The sequence below is a fragment of the Myxine glutinosa genome, chromosome 9, assembly GCF_964187855.1.
Source record: "Myxine glutinosa chromosome 9, kmMyxGlut1.1, whole genome shotgun sequence".
Classification (NCBI taxonomy): domain Eukaryota; kingdom Metazoa; phylum Chordata; class Myxini; order Myxiniformes; family Myxinidae; genus Myxine; species Myxine glutinosa.
In genome coordinates, this window is record NC_136269.1 from 67,580,743 (window position 1) to 67,599,766 (window position 19,024).

General features: G+C 45.3%; 1 protein-coding gene across 1 annotated transcript; it reads right to left on the minus strand.

Annotated features, from left to right (window-relative positions):
• Positions 1 to 304: 304 nt before the first annotated feature.
• DCPH1 (damage control phosphatase 1) lies at positions 305 to 18,780 on the minus strand. Its single transcript, XM_068129054.2, has 5 exons — positions 18,507 to 18,780; positions 12,752 to 12,857; positions 8,752 to 8,993; positions 3,849 to 4,014; positions 305 to 1,238 (listed from the first exon to the last, which is right to left on the minus strand). Exons 1-5 carry the CDS (start codon positions 18,539 to 18,541, stop codon positions 468 to 470), a joined length of 1,320 nt encoding a protein of 439 aa, XP_067985155.2. The 5' UTR covers positions 18,542 to 18,780; the 3' UTR covers positions 305 to 467.
• Between the last annotated feature and the right edge of the window lie 244 nt (positions 18,781 to 19,024).

Consider the following 19,024-nt stretch of genomic DNA (forward strand, 5'->3'; position numbering starts at 1 on the left):
GAAGATGATGATGACAATGATGCCGATGATAACGATCATGATGATAATGATGAAGATGATAATGATCATGAAGACAATGACGCCGACGATGCAGCATACAAGCACAAGTTAAATTGTTAAATTCCTGATCTTCATAATCCAGCATGGTATTGTGACTACACATCTTTTACATTAAATTGATAGTTTAGGTAATGGTATCGGCATGCTTACATATGCAACAAAGACAGCATGAATTCAAAACCTAAACAATCCACTACCCAAATTATTCCCAAACTGTATCAATGATTGACAGCAAAGCCTCATGTAAACATTCATGGTCTTGTTATTTGCAGCCAAGTAGAAATGTGAAAATTCAACATTTGCCATGCATCATTCACAACATACCATGCGGATGTGGTAAGCCTGATCATATATTGCACTATCACATCATATGCTAATCGCACACTGATCGTACGAAATGCTGATGCTCAGTGTGCAGGTGAATGGAACTGAACAACGGCATATTCTCCCGATACCATCCATTTTGCATCGGTGCCCGAGAGCTGCTCGGCCTGTCCAGGTTTAAGCCCAACTTGTACGTCGGCTTTCAAGGCACGCAGGCTGCACAACGACGATGGCTCAAACCCACGTAACGCCTCGGCAAAAGAGGTTGTGTGCTCCCACTGCAAATCACCCGAGAGCTTTCGGTAATGCAAGTCACCCTTGAATAGGATTAGCTGTGCGCATTGCAGCTCGGCATAGAGCTCAGGGCTTCTGGTAACCATATCTGCATAGTCATGTGGCAGTGTCCAGAAGTCATGATCGTGGTAGGCCCATAAGCCATCCTGAACACGCTTGTGCCATCTAACTCCCAGACGGGATACCCAGCGGTGGTTTGTGGAACAAAGTGTCTTGATCGTTTTGACAAAATCCTCTTTGGTAATATCAGATATGAACCATGGTATAGATTTACCATGGAAGTGGACCTGATCTACAAGATTAGCAGACTGGAGGAACTCGACCAGAACTAGGTCAGTGAAAAGCTCAAAACCTGCATTATCTAGTGCTATGTCCAGCCTAAAACTGGAAGTACTCTCTGGAGACCTTTTCCTTTTATTAAGGACTGACCATACACTCTCTGAATCATCAATAAGAATATGAGATCTCAGATTCCACAGGGCTGCGAGAGGGTCATCTTTTTGTGCATTGTCCAACCCAGCTGAAATGGACAGGTCACATTTGTTTCCCCACAAAGATACCTGAAAGGACACCGACATCAACACATCAGTACCATGAGCCACACTATAATTAATGTAATTTGGGTAGTTACATATATTGGTCAAAGTGAAACGAATAATTTGGATGAGTGGTAAATATGCAATTGGGACGACTACCACATGTAAAGCTCAATAAACAATGCAAACCTCCTGTGTTTAGAATGTCACAAACTAACAATGCTTGGAATCTCACTTGCTGGGCTTATGCATTCATTGGAATCTAAACAGAAGTCTGAAGAGGGAGAAGGTGTTAAAAGGAGGTTTTGTTTAAAACAAATAATGCATGTTGATGGGGTATTTCACATGCAGACAACACAAAACAGGTTCTGAGCAATAGATTCTGACAAGAAGAAACATAGGGGCATTACCCCTGGCGCTCACCTGGTAGAATAAACAGTATACTGCACTGACTAAAGGTATTTTAAACTAATTTCAATGGTTGCTGGAAGACAGGGCAGCATGTAGAATCATACTAACATAATCATAATACTAAACAAACAAACAAAAAAAATACCTATTTTGGGGGGGGAAACCCACACCCCTCGCTCCCCCGTGTACCTCCTCAGACCCCAATTTTTCCAATGCTTTGAACAAACTTTGGTACATCACGGGTGGTGAAGTTTCATTGAAATCATGTGTGTAGTTTCAGAAGAAAAAACAAATTCCTATTTTGGGGGATCAAAAATGGATCCACTTTGACCCCCGGTAAACCCCCTTAGACCACGGTTTTTTTTAATGCCGTGAACAAACTTCAGTCACAACACAACAAATATAATTTGTGCCAAGTTTGGTCACAATCCCATCAGTGGTTTCTGAGAAGAAGTTTCAAGTGTTTACGGACGGAATGACGACTCGCCATCACATAAGCTCCCCTGAACTTCGTTCCAGGTGAGCTGAAAAAGCAGCAAAGGACCATGTCAAGCTCAATTTACTTTTGGCACATCTAAGAACTCTGAGTAAGCAATTGGATTGAAAAGGCCATTCAATTTGCAATTTATAAAGAGTACCTGTTATTGACATTAAAAGCATAAAATCTCAACATCTACAGGAGAATATTACAGGGATCCAAGAAAAAAAAATGTCTGGCTTAATGACAGCCCTAACAACTGCCTATCTAATATTGCAGTCCACAATACATCTAGCATTTTCCAGGCCAGTTTAAACCTAAACCTCAACTATTTTATTCCTCACGGGGACCACCGTGCCCGAAAAAGGCCAACCCCTGCTCTGCGGGGGAAAAATGGCCTCGAAGGTGGCTCACTTAATCCAACGACGTGCTGCCATTCTCTTGGGACATGAGTTGGCATCATCCCTGGACCCTCTCTCAGTCCACCACTCTGTTGCTTCCTTGAACCTTTTCAACAGATATTGCCACGGAATGTGCTCTGAGGGTCCATCACAGGTTGTTCTACCTGAGCATACACCTTCAGTCGCTCTACCTGTTTGGCAGTTTCTTCCCAACCATACACTGTATCTGTCCCAAGGAGTAAGACTGAGGTATTGTTCTAGTTCCCCCACCCGCACGGCATCACTCTGGAACAGTTTACCTGCATCCTGCTTTCCCCTCTATCCCAACCTACCTCAATTCAAGAGGAAAATCAATATATTCAATATTCCTCTTTTCGGTCTAATATCTATACTTTCCTTTGTGTAGCCCCCACTACGAATGACCTTAAAGGCTTTGGGGCAGGCGACATCTCGTAAAAAAACAAAAACAAAAAAAAACTGTGAGTGAGTGGACTTTGAACCTTGTGTGAACATGGCAGGTTTGGCGATATATTTAAAAGGAGTCTGCAATCGGAAAGACCATGTCGTCATTCCCAACATTCAGCAGACTTCCTTGAGGGAGATGCCGTATCCAATTTGGTTGCTCCTTAGCACCAATGGGAAGGTCATATATCGGGCTTGTCAATGCGCACGGCAAGTTTAAAACGATATTTACTATGAATCATGTCTTGTGATGAGGGGGGAGGTGTTATATCTGGTGTTATATATCCACTACCATTACAAAGATAATTGTATTAACAGGAAAAGGATGGAACACAACACCTCTCATTCACGGATATTTTTCGTATTTCCTATATTTCCGTAAGAGTCCGGTTTGCATTCCGGACCATCACAATTATGGTTAACCATCATGGAAGCCACTGCTTCGTCAGAATGCTGAAAATCATGTTTAAAATAATATTTGAATTACAGATTTCATGCTGGCAACTGCAGGTTAAAAGTGCCCTTCGAGCAGAACCGAGTCAATGTAAACGCACACACATCACATGCTCAAAAGGCCATGAGCATTCATACGTCATTTTGAAGGTCACGCATTCTGACCCATGATCTTTATTACCCACATTATCCTTTCCTAACCCAACCATTTAATTTGCTATTTTCAGTGTTTCATCCCCTCCTTCTCTTTTCCTGTGAATCAATTTCTTACTTTGATGTTTGTCCCACTGTTAGTTATTCCTTGCTCTTCCATAAGCCTCACTCCTGCATATAAAAAGTGTCGCTCCGCCAAAGCTGTTGGTGTGTTTCCACCAGCACACTAATGATTCAATCATCAAGGTGGTCTTTGACAATAAATGGGAATATTACCTGCAGTAGTTTCATGAAGGTATCCTTCAGGTCATCCTCTTTTAAATTTTCAATGTTATCAAGGATATTCCCAATGTGATCTGCCAGAGTCATGATTGCCCTCTGGGAGTCCATGAAGCTTTTCAGCTTTAGATCAGCAAACACATCAAATTCACACAGGGGTTCGCTGTAAAGGCACGGAAACACCGACGGCTTCAAACATTTGACGAAAACGAGAAACCGAAAACCAATGTCAGGAAATTCAAAGTTCAGTATTCTCTAAGTTTTATATAAAAAAAAGAAGTACATGGACACAAAGGAAATGTGTCCTCTAACTCACACAGCAAAAAAAAAAAAAAGTTTTAAGTTCATGATGGAATATGCATCAGATCAGTAATGCCATCAAGTAAATGAATAACATCAGGATCATTATGTAAAGAGGCTTACCCATGACCATGTACATCTCACTGATCTCATTTGCATGAAGCCAAAAGACTACTCTACTCATCTACATAATGCATAATCAAGTTCAACAGGTTCAACAGGTTCAACAGGTTCAATCTACTACTTCAACGTAAAGCAACTTGTAGCACAATGGGTAAACAAAACCAAATGCAAAACCCCCCTTATATATCACATTCAATTTAAACGTGCACCCATGTTGACACCAACACTTTTTTGCATAAATTGTCGAAGCTCATGGAAGAGCTAGTACACTGAACAGATCAGGATGTGACAGACAGAAATAGGACACAAAACACGCAAGCATGGGGTGGACAGGATGGATACAGAAGGAAACTCCAAGGAGGAGGGATTTGGGTTGGGGATTAACGAGGGTAAAAAAGATGATTTTTGATTAGGGACAATCCAAGGTGGTGGTGAACAGCTGCGCTGGAGAACCTGGAGGGAAGATTGAGAACGAAGAGGATGTGGAAGTTGATTTCACAGGTGGGAAAAAAGAAGAACAAATGAGTGAGGTCAGTAGTGATCTCGGATTTAGGTAATTTCACCAGAAGGGGGTTGACGGTGAACTGTGTGAGCCCTGCAGAAACCTGACGGGGTGTGGACGAAGAGGGCGTGGGGGGCGGGGGGCAAAGTATGGAAAGAACAGAGGGTGCAAGGCCAGAAAGGAGGTGGTAAACATGTTAAAGTTAAACACGTTGGTCGATACTGTTATGAGTGAGTTTGCTTCTGTAATTCACTTCTAAATTTTCAATGGCAGAAAAATGGCAGCATTCAGTGTGTTATTGCTGCATGGGGATTCATGTTCATGTAGATTGTAGAAGATGTATTTGACATGAGCTGAAATTACATCATCGATGACAAATTTGCCACATTTCACAAGGACAAGCCATCCAGTTATGACAAACAGTGTAACAGCTTCCCCTGTTTTAAGTACTCTTCACAACAGTATCATCAGTGAACTGATACTGTGTAAGCAATTTATCAGTTTGTGAATAGTTAATTTAAACATGCACATTCAATTAAAGTTTTAAAATCCTGCATTCCGTCATCTCATTTAATATCAAATGGCAACTTCGTCTGTGGAGGCATACAAAGATCGTTATACAAGGTCAAGGCTCATGAAAGAGTAAGAACAACCATAACTTATTTGCCCATTTGAGTAAACATTAAAAGTACTGGAAGAAATTCAATGAATCTTTTATCTGGATCTCGATATTCCCTCGACTGAAAGCAAGAGCGGCAAATGTGATTGGCCGAGATGTCATGTTTTGTCCAAGTACTGCAAAACTGGAGGTGTTTGGAAGTGCAAAAAGGTGATTTGTGTTCTACATTGTTTATGTATAAAACTGAATTGAAATAAACAAAGATTTTAACCCTTTGAAAACCAATAGCATCTTGAAATGAATTTTCAGACAATTCCAATTTTATTATTAGTTTGGCTAACTTACAATTTTTATAGAGTTTAAAAAAAAATACTGTACAAGTTTTACTAATCAACAACAACAACAACAAAACAAAAACAAAAAAAACAACAAGACCAAAAGTCGAAGCGGCGCAGCCGGGCTTGTAAAATATTATAAACCACAAACATATGATTAGCTTTTTAAACAGTCGCTAATGCTGTATATAACATTAAACAAAGAAATATGGAGGAATCCAGACGTCCAAGAGGTAAGTTTTACTGACAGAACTGAGCAAAGATCGACTGTAATCTATATACCCCACAAGGGTTGGAGGTGTGCTCATTTACCAAGCAGCTAGCTAGCGCTTGCCAAGCCAGCAGTTCCTCAAGGGTTTTTAATGGAGTTCATGCTCGAATGCTTAAAGCACTTGGCGATCTCTCCACAAGAAACTTCTTATATGAACACACCCCCAATGTTCTTGAGAACCGACCATATATCGACTGTAATCTATGCACCCCAAAGAGGAATGACCTTTCCTGCCACTCTCGAAGTGAGCGGGTGTTTATGCCGTAATGACATCATATACGTAATGACGTAGCATGACGGCCGAACACAAAACTGCTGCTACTTTAATATATACAAGATATATATTTAACCTCCAATAACGTTGCAGTCACTACAAAGGGATTAGTGTTACGATTAGATTTACGATAATAATAACGTTATGTTATTATTACAAAAATTATATTCTTTAAAAAAAAAACCAAGATGAATTCCTTACTTCCGTGGTTACACCGCTTCAATCCATCAACTTCCCATTCACGACATTGGGATTAAAGTGCTATGGTAATATTTACTATATTATTATTATTATTACGAAAACGATACTACTGAAATGATATCAATGTATAAAGAAACCTGGGCTTAATTTGTCCGAAGCAGAAGGTGAGTCATAACACCTAAGGCCTATACATACCGTATTTTTGGAAGAGCCGTAACGTCGATGCTTTTGATATTTCATTGTCATTTTAACAATCGGTTTGTTTGTGTTTCACACTGAATGAAAAACATGGTGATTGTGATATATGACAGGTTGGACAATACGTTCGGCATGAACGGCATATAAATCAAAATGGCGGAGTGTGGAGAGGTTGTACGCCGTAATGACTGGCATCAGACGTAATCACATCACCCTGTCATGTGACCAGATTCTCAGCTCTGATTTGTATACATTTGAGGGGACATACATACATACATACATACATACATACCATACATACATACATACATACATACATACATACTGTTCTAGACGGCTCTGCCCGATGGGCTACGCCATAAAAAAAACTATGGTAACGACAAAAGCTCTTACCCAGTATTGGCAACAATATTTCTCAAGGTACAAACATGAAGTAATTTAAAATTGCATGGAAGAAATCGTAGATACACATTTAAATTTTAGGGACAACGAGGCCTTTGGCCCTTAAAGAGTGAAAGGCTGTAGAAAAAGAAAAAAAAAATAGGGGAAGTTTACCACCAGTGATGCACCATCTTTTACACGTTAAACTATTTATGTGTGCCTATTGTTTGTGTCCTTTATAACGTCCCTAAAAACAGTAAGTTTCTTGTTTGGAATGATTTCCCATTTTGCTTGACTGCCAGACAGGCAGACAGATAAAGAAAAATTACCTTACCCCTCTGTGTACATGTGCTCTGGATGAGATTCTGTTCAATTTGCCAAATTCAGAGCCAAGGTAGTGCTAAACTGCAGGTTCATGCTATAATATTGCAGGAAGCTGCGATTCATGATCCGATTTGTGTTCTACAGTGTTCAAAATATATAATTTAATTGAGATAAATTAAGTAGTCCCTCAATCGTAGATCGATGTCTGTAGACGGACAAAGTGAAACAATAGTTCAAAGTGAAACAAACTTCACGCACACAGTAAAATGAATCGTTAGATCAGTCCAAATACCCCAGAAAGTATATCGAGTGAGATGCACAAGCAGCTTTTGACGAGTGAGATGAGATGAAGTTAAATATATCAGCTAACAGAAGGCTCTGCCATCTCCCTCAATACTCATGGATGTATATCATCTAGCACTTCCTTTGAAACACCATTTGGTTCTCCAAACTCTTTCTTAAATTCCTCCACACCTGCTTGGATCTCCACAAGAGGCCCTTTGCTCACCTTTAAGACAGATACTCTCAGCTATTGGCAGTTTCCTTGACTGTTCTTGTGTAAATGTAAAAAAAAAAAAAATCTTTAATAAACTCACCATCTCACTTTCATCACTAAACAATCTTCCTTTTATATTCCTCAATGGGACCACATTTCTCGTTAATCATAACTAGCCTCTGTTTACTCCTATACTGATACAAGTCCGACTCCAGTCCTGTTATTCTGTACCTAGTAAATACTTTCTGCTCGTTCCTGATAACACTCCCTAACTGCCTGCTCAACCACTCTAGACTCTTTCTACCTCTACATCTCACTGGAATATTCTTACTCTACACCCTACACATTTGCTCCTTGAAGGTCTCCCCTTTCACTGATACATACAGCCCACACGTTTTTCCCAATCTCGAGCATCTAACTCTCTTCTCATAACCTCACCATTTGCCTTCCTGTAATCCAACAGCCTTACTCTATTATTCAGAACTCCAAATCTCAACAGTATCATTTTCCATAATGTTATGGTCACTTGTTCCCAGATGCTCTCCTACTACGTACTCTCCACATATTTAACATATAAACAATATCGAAACTTGGAAAATAGGTTAGGTGGGATTTAAGTTTTGCAAGTCAATAATTTCAGGCTTCTGAAAAGACTTATCCTTCATATCAAAAATATGACAAGACAGATCACTGGCTAACAGCATGGTGTGGCAAATGATGAAATCTTTTTGAACAAGGCCTATAGGGAGAAAAGCATGAACGTTTTCTGACATGAACAAGACATGTTTTTAAAAATAAATTTAAAAAAATTATCCACACAAGTCAACAATGCATGGGGTGCAGCAGGTTGACAATGAAGCCAACAAAATAACTTACCAACGTCCAACAATTTCCTGCACTTTCCTATACATATAGCACTCCACATAGAGCCATGGAGATTTGAACCAGCTGGGTTCCTCATTCGGCTGCAGCTTTGTTCTTTGCCATTCCAAGTACTCATTCCAAATCTCACAATCAGAACGACCATCCTCAAGTTGCTCGAGTGGTTTGTCCGTCAGCAGTTCACTGCGGAGTTTGGATAATAGTGACACCGCCTTTTTGCCAGCCTCACCTCCTTCCTACCAAGACAGCAAAAGGAAAGAAAGCCAATGTGATTTATTTGCAAATACAGGACTCATACTGGAGTGAGGTTGATGGTGGACCATCACAAATCATGGTGTACCATCACAAATCTCCACGCTTCCCACCTAAAGCAAAGTTGAAAGATGGCAAAGAGATCCATCAGGAATTACCCAATATCAAATTTTGTTTGAAAAATAAATAAATAAAAAATAAATATGTACAAAGTTTCGTCAAAAAATGTTTTTTAATGTGCCCGTAATCGCACTTCATGGAATTTAACTTTTGACCCTGCCCCAGGGCCTCAGGGGGCGGAGCCACAATGATACTGCTTTTGCACAGTTTTGCTTTGTGGTGATCATAACTACCAAGTTTGGACAATTTCTAAACAACCGTTTAGGAGGAGATAGCGTGACAGAAAGACAGAATGACAGACGGACGATTACAATATCCCCCATCCCCCACCCCCCCCCCCCCCCGTTTTTTTAATAAAGCATATCCCCATGAGGGTGTGGGATAGAAAGGTCAAATACCAAAAATGCAATTATGGGCACATATTTTAATGAGACTTTGTATATGCAATCAACATTGGGAGACGCATGAAATATGTAGCGATTTTTGGGATTTGAACCAGGGTTCATTCCCATGGGATCGGGACTCAGGGTTACAGAAGTCAAAACAGAAGAATTTTTTAAAACTCAAAATTTGATATTGGATCACACCGAGTGGAACGATTTGCCATCATTCAACTTTGTTTTCAGTGGGAGGTGTGGGGTTTGCTCTGTCTCAGCCATTCCTGTTATTTGAGCTATTTTAAGGAAAACTTCCACGTTTTCAGACTTTTCCATGACTATAGAACCAATGCATACAATGGTCAAACTCAATATGAATTCGTTAATGTGATTATGACTGAGTGGTCATATAACCTTCACTATAAAGTCAGGTGTGTGTCTACCCTCAGGAGTGCAAGGAAACAATATCTCTCTAACCTCAGGAATAAACTCTCAAACCTGTCTCCCACCCCCAAATCCTGGACTCTGTGTCCTTCTCTCCTGACAAGGTGGAGAAGTTTCTGTCAAACCTCAACTCTGATTCTGCAACTGGACCAAACGGCATCAGCCCACGGGTCCTAAAATCCTGCTCTTCCGCTGTTTCAATCCCTCTCTCTGGTCTCTTCACCCTCTCTTTTGCTCAAGGCAATCTGCCATCTGCTTGGAAATCAGCCAACATTACCACTTTACACAAAAAAGGTGCAAAAACAGATCCTTGCAACTACAGACCAATCAGCCTGCTCCCAATTATCAGCAAAGTCATGGAATCCATAATCGCTTCTGACATCAATTAATACTTCTATTCCTCTTCTCCAATGGCTTGATCTCAGATCATCCATTTTGATTCAGACCAGGTCATTCTACTCTGGACATGCTGCTTCTGCTGTCTCAACAATGGATGGAGATCCTCAATGCCAAACAGGAAATCAGAGCAGTCTCCCTTGACATATCTCGTGCCTTCTATACGGTCTGGCACGCCGCCCTGTTCACCAAACTCTCCTCCTATGGTATCCATGGAAACCTCCACGCATGGCTTGCAGACGGCCTCACCTGTCACAGTCAACGTGTGGCCCTGAATGGAATTCTGTCATCTCCCCTTTCGGTTCAGGCTGGAGTTCCTCAAGGCAGTGTTCTGGGCCCTGTGCTTTTTCTGGTCTTCATCAATGATCTCTCCTGGTGCCTGGTGTTGGGCTAGCGGCTAGGGTGCCAGCTTAGGATCCGAGGATCCTGGGTTCGAATCCCGGTCGATCGCCGAATTAACGTCAGGTAGGTTGACTCAGCCTGTCATCCTTCCGAGGTCGGCTAATTGAGTACCAGTTCACTGGTAATTCCGTTTGTCGTAAAAGGCGACAAAAAGGGTTGGCGGCAGGAAGGGCATCCGGCCGTAAAACTGCTTCAAAAAGGGGACCAACAAAAACAACAACAACCACAGTGCCCGAAGGCGAACCCCCGCTTTGCGGGGAAAAATGGCCTCTAAAGGTGGTTTTTTTTTTATCAATGATCTCTCTGACTCTGGAAAATCCTCTCTTTCTCTTTGCTGACGACTCCACTCTCTGCCGCTCCATAACTCATCCCTCAGATCGGCAGTCTCTAGCCTCCTCACTCTCCGCAGACCTGGACAAAATCACAAACTGGTCAAACAAGTGGAACATGTCTTTCAATCCTGACAAATCTCACACTCACCATGTCTCTCCGAAAGGACCGACTGGATAACCCTCCCATCTACTTTCTCAACAATCCTCTCCAAGAAGTTCTGTCACTCAAGCTTTTGGGTCTCACTATCTGCCATGATCTTTCCTGGGAAAACCACATTTACAAGCTCACCTCCAAAGCCAGTCGCTGACTGGGCATCCTCCGTCGTGTTAAGTCCTTCCTTGGCGCACCTGAGCTGCTCACCACATACAAGGCTTCAATCCGCAGCTCAATGGAATACTGTTCTCCCCTCTGGGCTGGTGATCCTGCCTCACACCTAGCTTGGCTTCACGCTGTAGAAACCAAAGCTTTCAGAATCATTGGTATATCTCCCGCAATGAAGCTGATTCTGAGGGCCTTTGACTCGCTCACCGCAGGCAGGTAGGTGGACTTTCTGTCTTCTACTGACTCCTATCCGGGCCGAGCTCACTTAGATCTATCTGTGCTGTGTCCCCCAAATATTCCCACAGGTCACACAATATCTGCCAGCAATCCTCGTATGGTGAAACTGCCAAAATCAAGACTCTTTGCTCACCTTCACTCTTTCATTCCTCTTTTCTCATGCCTCTGGAACAAACTCCCCCACTCTCTTCAATCTCACTCCTCACTCCATGTCTTTAAAACAGCTGTTCACCACCATCTCTTATCTTCCCCCATCCAAAACATTGGTGTTTTCTACCCCCGTTAATTCACTCCAGATCCACTTTTTTGAAATACCGACTTCTTTCCTGGAAGTCCTAGCAGTGCCCATGTATTTTATACCTCTCCCACCCCCTCCCCACCCCCCTTCCCATGCCTCTCCCCCCGAAGCCCTCTCCCTCCCACAGATCTCTCGATGTCCCTGCTCTCTGCTGTTGTACTTGTGTGCCTCCCTCTCTCTCCCCCCATCTTGTTTCCCACTCCCTTTATGTTTTATGTGTGTTTGGTTTTTTGTGATTAATGTTAGGTCTTACACGAGCCTCGATCTTGTATGCAAAAAAAAAAAAAATTCTAGCACTTACAGGAGCCTCGATCGTGTATACAAAACAAAAAAAAATACTTTACCACTGGTGCAGTGACCCTACAGATGAAGGAAGAAATTTAAGATTTTCACTAAAGTACCAGCACACAATCGGCCATTTTCGAAGCTTGTTGTATGCTAGCAGGTGGGAAAGTTGATTTTACATCTCCTCCATTGGATGGCATGTACTCTATATAAGCACCAGCATGGCCGTTTTCTCTTTCATTTCCCAAAATTAGTGAAGAGCTCTAGATACATGATGTTTCAATGCATAAAATTTACTTTGTTTTCGTGGCTAAACAAGTCATCCACAGACATCATCGCATTATCGAGCTTTAGAATCCAAATCATGAAATGTACGAGATATTCAAAAGCTTTGCAATAAATAAGCAATTCATGATCGTTCCAAAGTCAATGTGAGAAATCATTACGTCACCGAATTACCATCGAGCATCACATGACAACATGGAAAAAGGTCCTGTTCACAATGTTCACCACAATAGTGCTCACTAACCTCTCCGTGCGTCTTCACAAAGTGAGCATGATGCCTGTGGACTCGGTCAACTATCTGAGTGAGAATAGCTGGGAGGCGATCTTTCACAGTGAGATAGGCAAAGGACCTGAAACACCATACACCAAAAAATGAGCAAAAGGAAGTTAGGATCTATAGGAAAGAGGCAACTAACGGTGTTGCCAATATTTGAGTTTTTAATGCTCAGGATAAACTACAAATCGCTTTGTACATTAGGGAAGGCCCAACAAAAGAAGTGGATTGGCCTGTTCAGTGTTACCATCTGAGCACATAGCTCATTACCCATATTCAGGCTGGGCCATTTTGACGTATGCTTTTTTGATGTCATTTTGACCCCCGCCTGCCTCCACCCCCTCCAAATCCCCTAAGATCTCAGAGATGGATTTTCAGTTTTCGTTTGTTTTGTATTATTCTAATTTCTACTGTATTTTATTGTCTTTATAATTCCTTATGCATTTCATTGTACAGATTGCGATGAGTCGACCTCAGGAATGCGAGTGCACCAGTAACCCGGAGGGCATCACTGCAGAAAATAAATAAAGACACTGATGTGCCCTTAGTGTTATTTTAAAGACTGAAACCAACAAACAACAGGAGACAGAAGGGTAACTTGATACAAAACATTTATCATCCCAAATGCAAGCACAATATTGTAGCATCAACGGCTCAACCAACGTCGAGCACGTTGCGGCAGGAGGTTAAAATCCACAATGTACCGAACGGTTTTAATTCCTGTGGACACGTTCTGAATTGTGGTGGTGTAAGTTCGCGTGCACAGCTGAGGGGAACGCACACGGCTGAGGGGAAACACGAGAACCTTAATGCTTTTAATAAACCAAACGGGTTTATTCCTGAAGAAATACCAAGCAGGGAAAATAAATTTAATAATATTATTAATAATATACAATGAGGTAAAATAAATCCTACAAAATCGAAGGCACCTCCCCAGTCACAAGCACAGACGGGGTGAGGGACACAAAGAAATTTAAGATTTTCCACACTTATCTAGTGTGCAGCGGGGGAGCGGAGGATGGGTACGGAGCAGGTGATGAGATGGGCAGGACCAGGGAGGCGGATCCAGAAATTTGAAGAGGGAGGGGTGCATGAGGCCATAGCGCTGAGGAAGGAGGGGCGTTGGGGGGGGGGGGTGTGAAGGTGGGTCTGGGGGTCCTCCCCCAGGAAGAAAAAGAAAAAAAAAAAGATCAGAAATGGCCTTTCGTGCATTCTTGGAAGTTTCTAGAGTTCTTTGAGTTCTTCCCTGGTCCAACAGTTCAGCAGATTCGTGATGACCAATAGCCAAATCGACGAACTAGTGAACCGACTTGCCGAGCTGTTCCTTCTACTATGACTTGATGGTGTGTGTGCGTGTGTGTGTGTGTGTGTGTGTGTGTGTGTGTGTGTGTGTGTGTGTGTGTGTGTGTGTGTGTGTGTGTGTGTGTGTGTGTGTGTGTGTGTGTGTGTGTCATGTTTTTGTGTAGTTCGACTGGAGCTTTCTGATGTAGAATTTCTGATTTGTATAGTTTCTTCCGAAATGATTGTTAGGTTATTGATAGGTAATGTTGTGCTTGTGTGCCTCCCTCTCTCTCCCATCTTGTCTCCCATTTCCTTTATCATGTTTTATGTGTCAGTTTGTCTTTTTGTGATCAATGTTAGCTCTTACACGACCCTCGATCTTGTATACAAAAAAATAAAATAAAAAATAAAAAATTGCATTGGGAGGAGGGGGGGGGGGGAAGGTTAGGGTGGTTCTTAAAAATGAAAGTTAGACAAGTCATCCCCTAACACTTAAAAAAAATGAAAAACCTTGTGGTGAAATGTTAAGCTTGGACTACATTTAGGGGTTGCACACTGAGTTTGTAATTTCACATATTTGGCTCGCATAAATGTTTTTGTTTGTTTGTTTGTTTGTTTGTTTGTTTCGTATACAGGATCGAGGCTCGCAAAAGAGCTAACATTTATCACACAAAAAATCAAACAGACACACAAAACATATAATAAGGGTAGCGGTAGACAAGATGGGGGAAGAAGGAGAAGCACAAACACAACATTTGAGAGCAGGGACATCGGGAGATCTGTGGGAGGGGGAGGGCTTGCGGGGGAGGAGGCGTGGGAAGGGGGGCGGGGGTGGAAGAAGTATAAAACACAAGGATACTGCAAGGTCTTCCAGGAAAGAAGTTGATATTATTAGCGGGGGTAGAAAAGTTTGGAGTTGATTATATATTTTCCACTACTATACTCGTGATTTTGACCATTACAGTTGACCTTGCTATGTACTGCACATTTTGAAGTTGTTTTCAAGTTAATTGAATACAGTGCAGCTGTACTCTGGTGTATGAAGTTGCTCTCATTGAAGAGTACAATCGTCTCCTGACAAGGGATGAACAGCAAACCCATATCTGCTTCAAGTTGTGACAGAACATCGCAAGAGGTTTCCCCGATTGCAGGAAATAAACGCTTATCGGGCGCAAACATCGAGTGGCTGGCAACCATGAGTCAGTGTGCAACCCCTAAAACTTGATGTCATCAAACAATATTTCACAGGCAGAAGCTTAACCTTAATACCAAAAAAATTAAAGGTTACGACTAAAACAATTCAAACTAAAGAGTTTCCAGGGAACCTGAACTCAACTGGTCTATATCAATATGGTTAGAATATGCATATAAATAGAACCACAAACTATATCGTTTATATGTGCTAAAAAGATGACAAAAATTGCTTTTTCAATATGGCCGCCCTGCCACGCCCATTTTTGGGCGTGCAACGCCCAAATGCAATCCCAAACTAGTTTATGTCTTAAAGATGCTGCATAACAAGTTTCATCAAATTTAATCAATATTTGTGACTTTTAGAGCATAGACGTCGAATTGTTTACAGATGACAGACAGACGACGGACGACAGACACGGTGTTGACAAAAACTCAGCTGGACATCGTCCAGTTGAGTTAAAAATTATTTTGCCTGATGTAGAGGGAGGGGGGGAGAGGGAGGAGGGGGGGGAGAGAGGGGAGGGGGGGAGAGAGGGGAGGGGGGGAGAGAGGGAGGGGGGGGGAGAGAGGGAGGGGGGGGAGAGAGGGAGGGGGGGGGAGAGAGGGAGGGGGGGGGAGAGAGGAGGGGGGGGGGAGAGAGGGAGGGGGGGGGAGAGAGGGAGGGGGGGGGAGAGAGGGAGGGGGGGGAGAGAGGGAGGGGGGGGAGAGAGGGAGGGGGGGGAGAGAGGGAGGGGGGGGAGAGAGGGAGGGGGGGAGAGGGAGAGGGAGGGGGGGAGAGGGAGGGGGGGGAGAGGGAGGGGGGGAGAGAGGGGGGGAGAGGGAGGGGGAGAGGGAGGGGGGGAGAGAGGAGGGGGGGAGAGAGGGAGGGGGAGAGAGAGGGAGGGGGGGAGAGAGGGAGGGGGGGAGAGGGAGGGGGGGAGAGGGAGGGGGGGAGAGGGAGGGGGGGAGAGGGAGGGGGGGAGGGGGGGAGAGGGAGGGGGGGAGGGGGGGAGAGGGAGGGGGGGAGAGGGAGGGGGGAGAGGGAGGGAGGGGGGAGAGGGAGGGGGGGAGAGGGAGGGAGGGGAGAGGGAGGGAGGGGAGAGGGAGGGGGGGAGAGGGAGGGGGGGAGAGGAGGGGGGGAGAGGGAGGGGGAGAGGGAGGGGGAGAGGGAGGGGGGAGAGGGAGGGGGAGAGGGAGGGGGGAGAGGGAGGGGGGAGAGGGATGGGGGAGAGGGAGGGGGGAGAGGGAGGGGGAGAGGGAGGGGGAGAGGGAGGGGGGAGAGGGAGGGGGGAGAGGGAGGGGGGAGAGGGAGGGGGAGAGGGAGGGGGAGAGGGAGGGGGGAGAGGGAGGGGGGAGAGAGGGAGGGGGGAGAGAGGGAGGGGGGAGAGGGAGGGGGAGAGGGAGGGGGAGGGAGGGGGAGAGGGAGGGGGGAGAGGGAGGGGGGGAGAGGGAGGGGGGAGAGAGGGGGGAGAGGGAGGGGGGGGAGAGGGAGGGGGGGAGAGAGGGAGGGGGGGAGAGAGGGAGGGGGGGAGAGAGGGAGGGGGGGGAGAGGGAGGGGGGGGAGAGGGAGGGGGAGAGGGAGGGGGGAGAGGGAGGGGGGAGAGGGAGGGGGGGAGAGGGAGGGAGGGGGGAGAGGGAGGGGGGGAGAGGGAGGGGGGGAGAGGGAGGGGGGGAGAGGGAGAGGGAGAGGGGGAGGGGGAGAGGGGGAGGGGGAGGGGGGAGGGGAGGGGGAGGGGGGAGGGGAGGGGGAGGGGAGGGGGAGGGGGAGGGGGAGGGGAGGGGGAGGGGGAGGGGGGAGGGGGAGGGGGGAGGAGAGGGGGAGAGGGAGGGGGGAGAGGGAGGGGGGAGAGGGAGGGGGGAGAGGGAGGGGGGAGAGGGAGGGGGGGAGAGGGAGGGGGAGAGGGAGGGGGGAGAGGGAGGGGGGGAGAGGGAGAAGGGGGGGAGAGGGAGAAGGGGGGGAGAGGGAGAAGGGGGGGAGAGGGAGAAGGGGGGGAAGAGGGAGTGGGGAGAGGGAGGGGGGAGAGGGAGGGGGAGAGAGGGAGAGGGGAGAGGGAGGGGAGGAGAGGGAGGTGTGTCTTGCGGGGCTCTGTGGAGGGGGAGAGAGGGAGGGGGGAGGGGTGGGGGAGAGGGGGAGGGGGGGGGAGAGGGGGAGGGGGAGGAGGAGGAGGGAGGGGGGAGAGGGTGGTGGGGAGAGGGAGGGAGGGGGGGAGAGGGGTGGTGGGGAGGGAGGGGAGGGTGGGGAGAGGGGTGGTGGGAGAGGGAGGGGGTGGGAGGGGAGGGGTGGTGGGGAGAGGGAGGGGTGGTTGGAGGGGAGGGGTGGTGGGGAGGGGAGGGGGGTGGGGAGGGGGAGGGGTGGTGGGGAGGGGTGGAGGGGCGGGGGAGGGGAGGGAGGTGGGAGGGGGGAGGGGAGAGGGAGGGGGAGGGGGGTGGTGGGGAGGGGGAGGGGTGGTGGGGGAGAGTTTGAGTTGCTGGTGGCGGCTTCCTTTTTTTCTCTTCTTTTTCTCTTTCTCTTCGTTGAGGGAGGGGGTGGCAAACCACTGCGAAAAGGAATCCAGTGGGAGAGGGAGGGGTGGTGAGAGGGGAGGGGTGGTGGGGAGAGGGGAGGGGTGGTGGGGAGGGAGGGGTGAGGGAGGGGAGGGGGTAACCACTGCGAAGGCATCCGATAGTTGCTGTGGGTTTGTTTGCTTTTGTATTTTTCTTTTCTTTTCTTGCTGTTTCTTTCAGTCTTCCCCCGCTAGTTTGATAATAATGTTTTACCTGCCTAAAACAGTGCACCTTATATCAATTGATGTAGTCAGAGCCAGGTTTGACCAACATTTTCAGATGTGTCCAGGGCGTGTGTTCAGTTTCCAAGTTTCGTGTAGAGCACTCGCCAAGCGGCTTAAGCACTCAAGCAAGCACTCCATTAGAAACCGTTAAGGAACGCCTGGCTTAGCAAGCGATAGCTAGCTGCTCGGAACTGACACATCCCTGAACTTCATATTTCTGTAGTTTCAAAAGTTTTTTATATTTCAATCACAAAAGCAAAAATTAAAGTGTAGTTCACTTTATAAAATCAATCAAACGAATGACGTAAGACAGGTAGGTAAATAAATGCTGATGCCGAAACAAGTACAGTGCGCGTACAGTGCAAAAGTTGTGTTGAGTACCCATAACCCATTGCAAAACTCAACATTTTGTATTAAAATATTTATCATAAATTCATCGCACGGCTGTAAGTTGACAATCAAAGCAAAAACGACACATGCTTTACTATTTGGTATTTACTCACCCCAAGAACCGAGCAGAAAGATGATCGTGTGACATGGGTGCGGTGCCTGGCTGAAGGAAACGAAGACAGTTCGAATCAGATGAACCAGGAGACCGAGTAAACCTTTCTTTCCTATTGACGAGTTTTCGTGACGTCAGACCTGCAGAACAAGGACTCTTAAGGAAGTGACGTCATTGGATTTTTTCCGTAAAGACATATACAGTACACTGTATAATTAATGCCACGTCTTCCTGTAGTAACTTCCTCTTCTTCATATTCTCCAATTCGTTCGGTCAATGATTCTTTAAAATCGTTCGATAGATGCGGATCTCGCACTTTTCATCGGAATCTTGAACCAACAACACAACGTTAAAAAAATATAATTTAAATAAATTAATAAGGTAGTTACTAACCGAACTAAACAATAAAGTGATTATACACCTCGAAAAGGTATCGTTATAATCAGGCTTAACGATTGTTGCTTCGACGCAGGAGGACATTCGGCCCATCTTTCCTGTGCTACACCAAGACTTATGTTA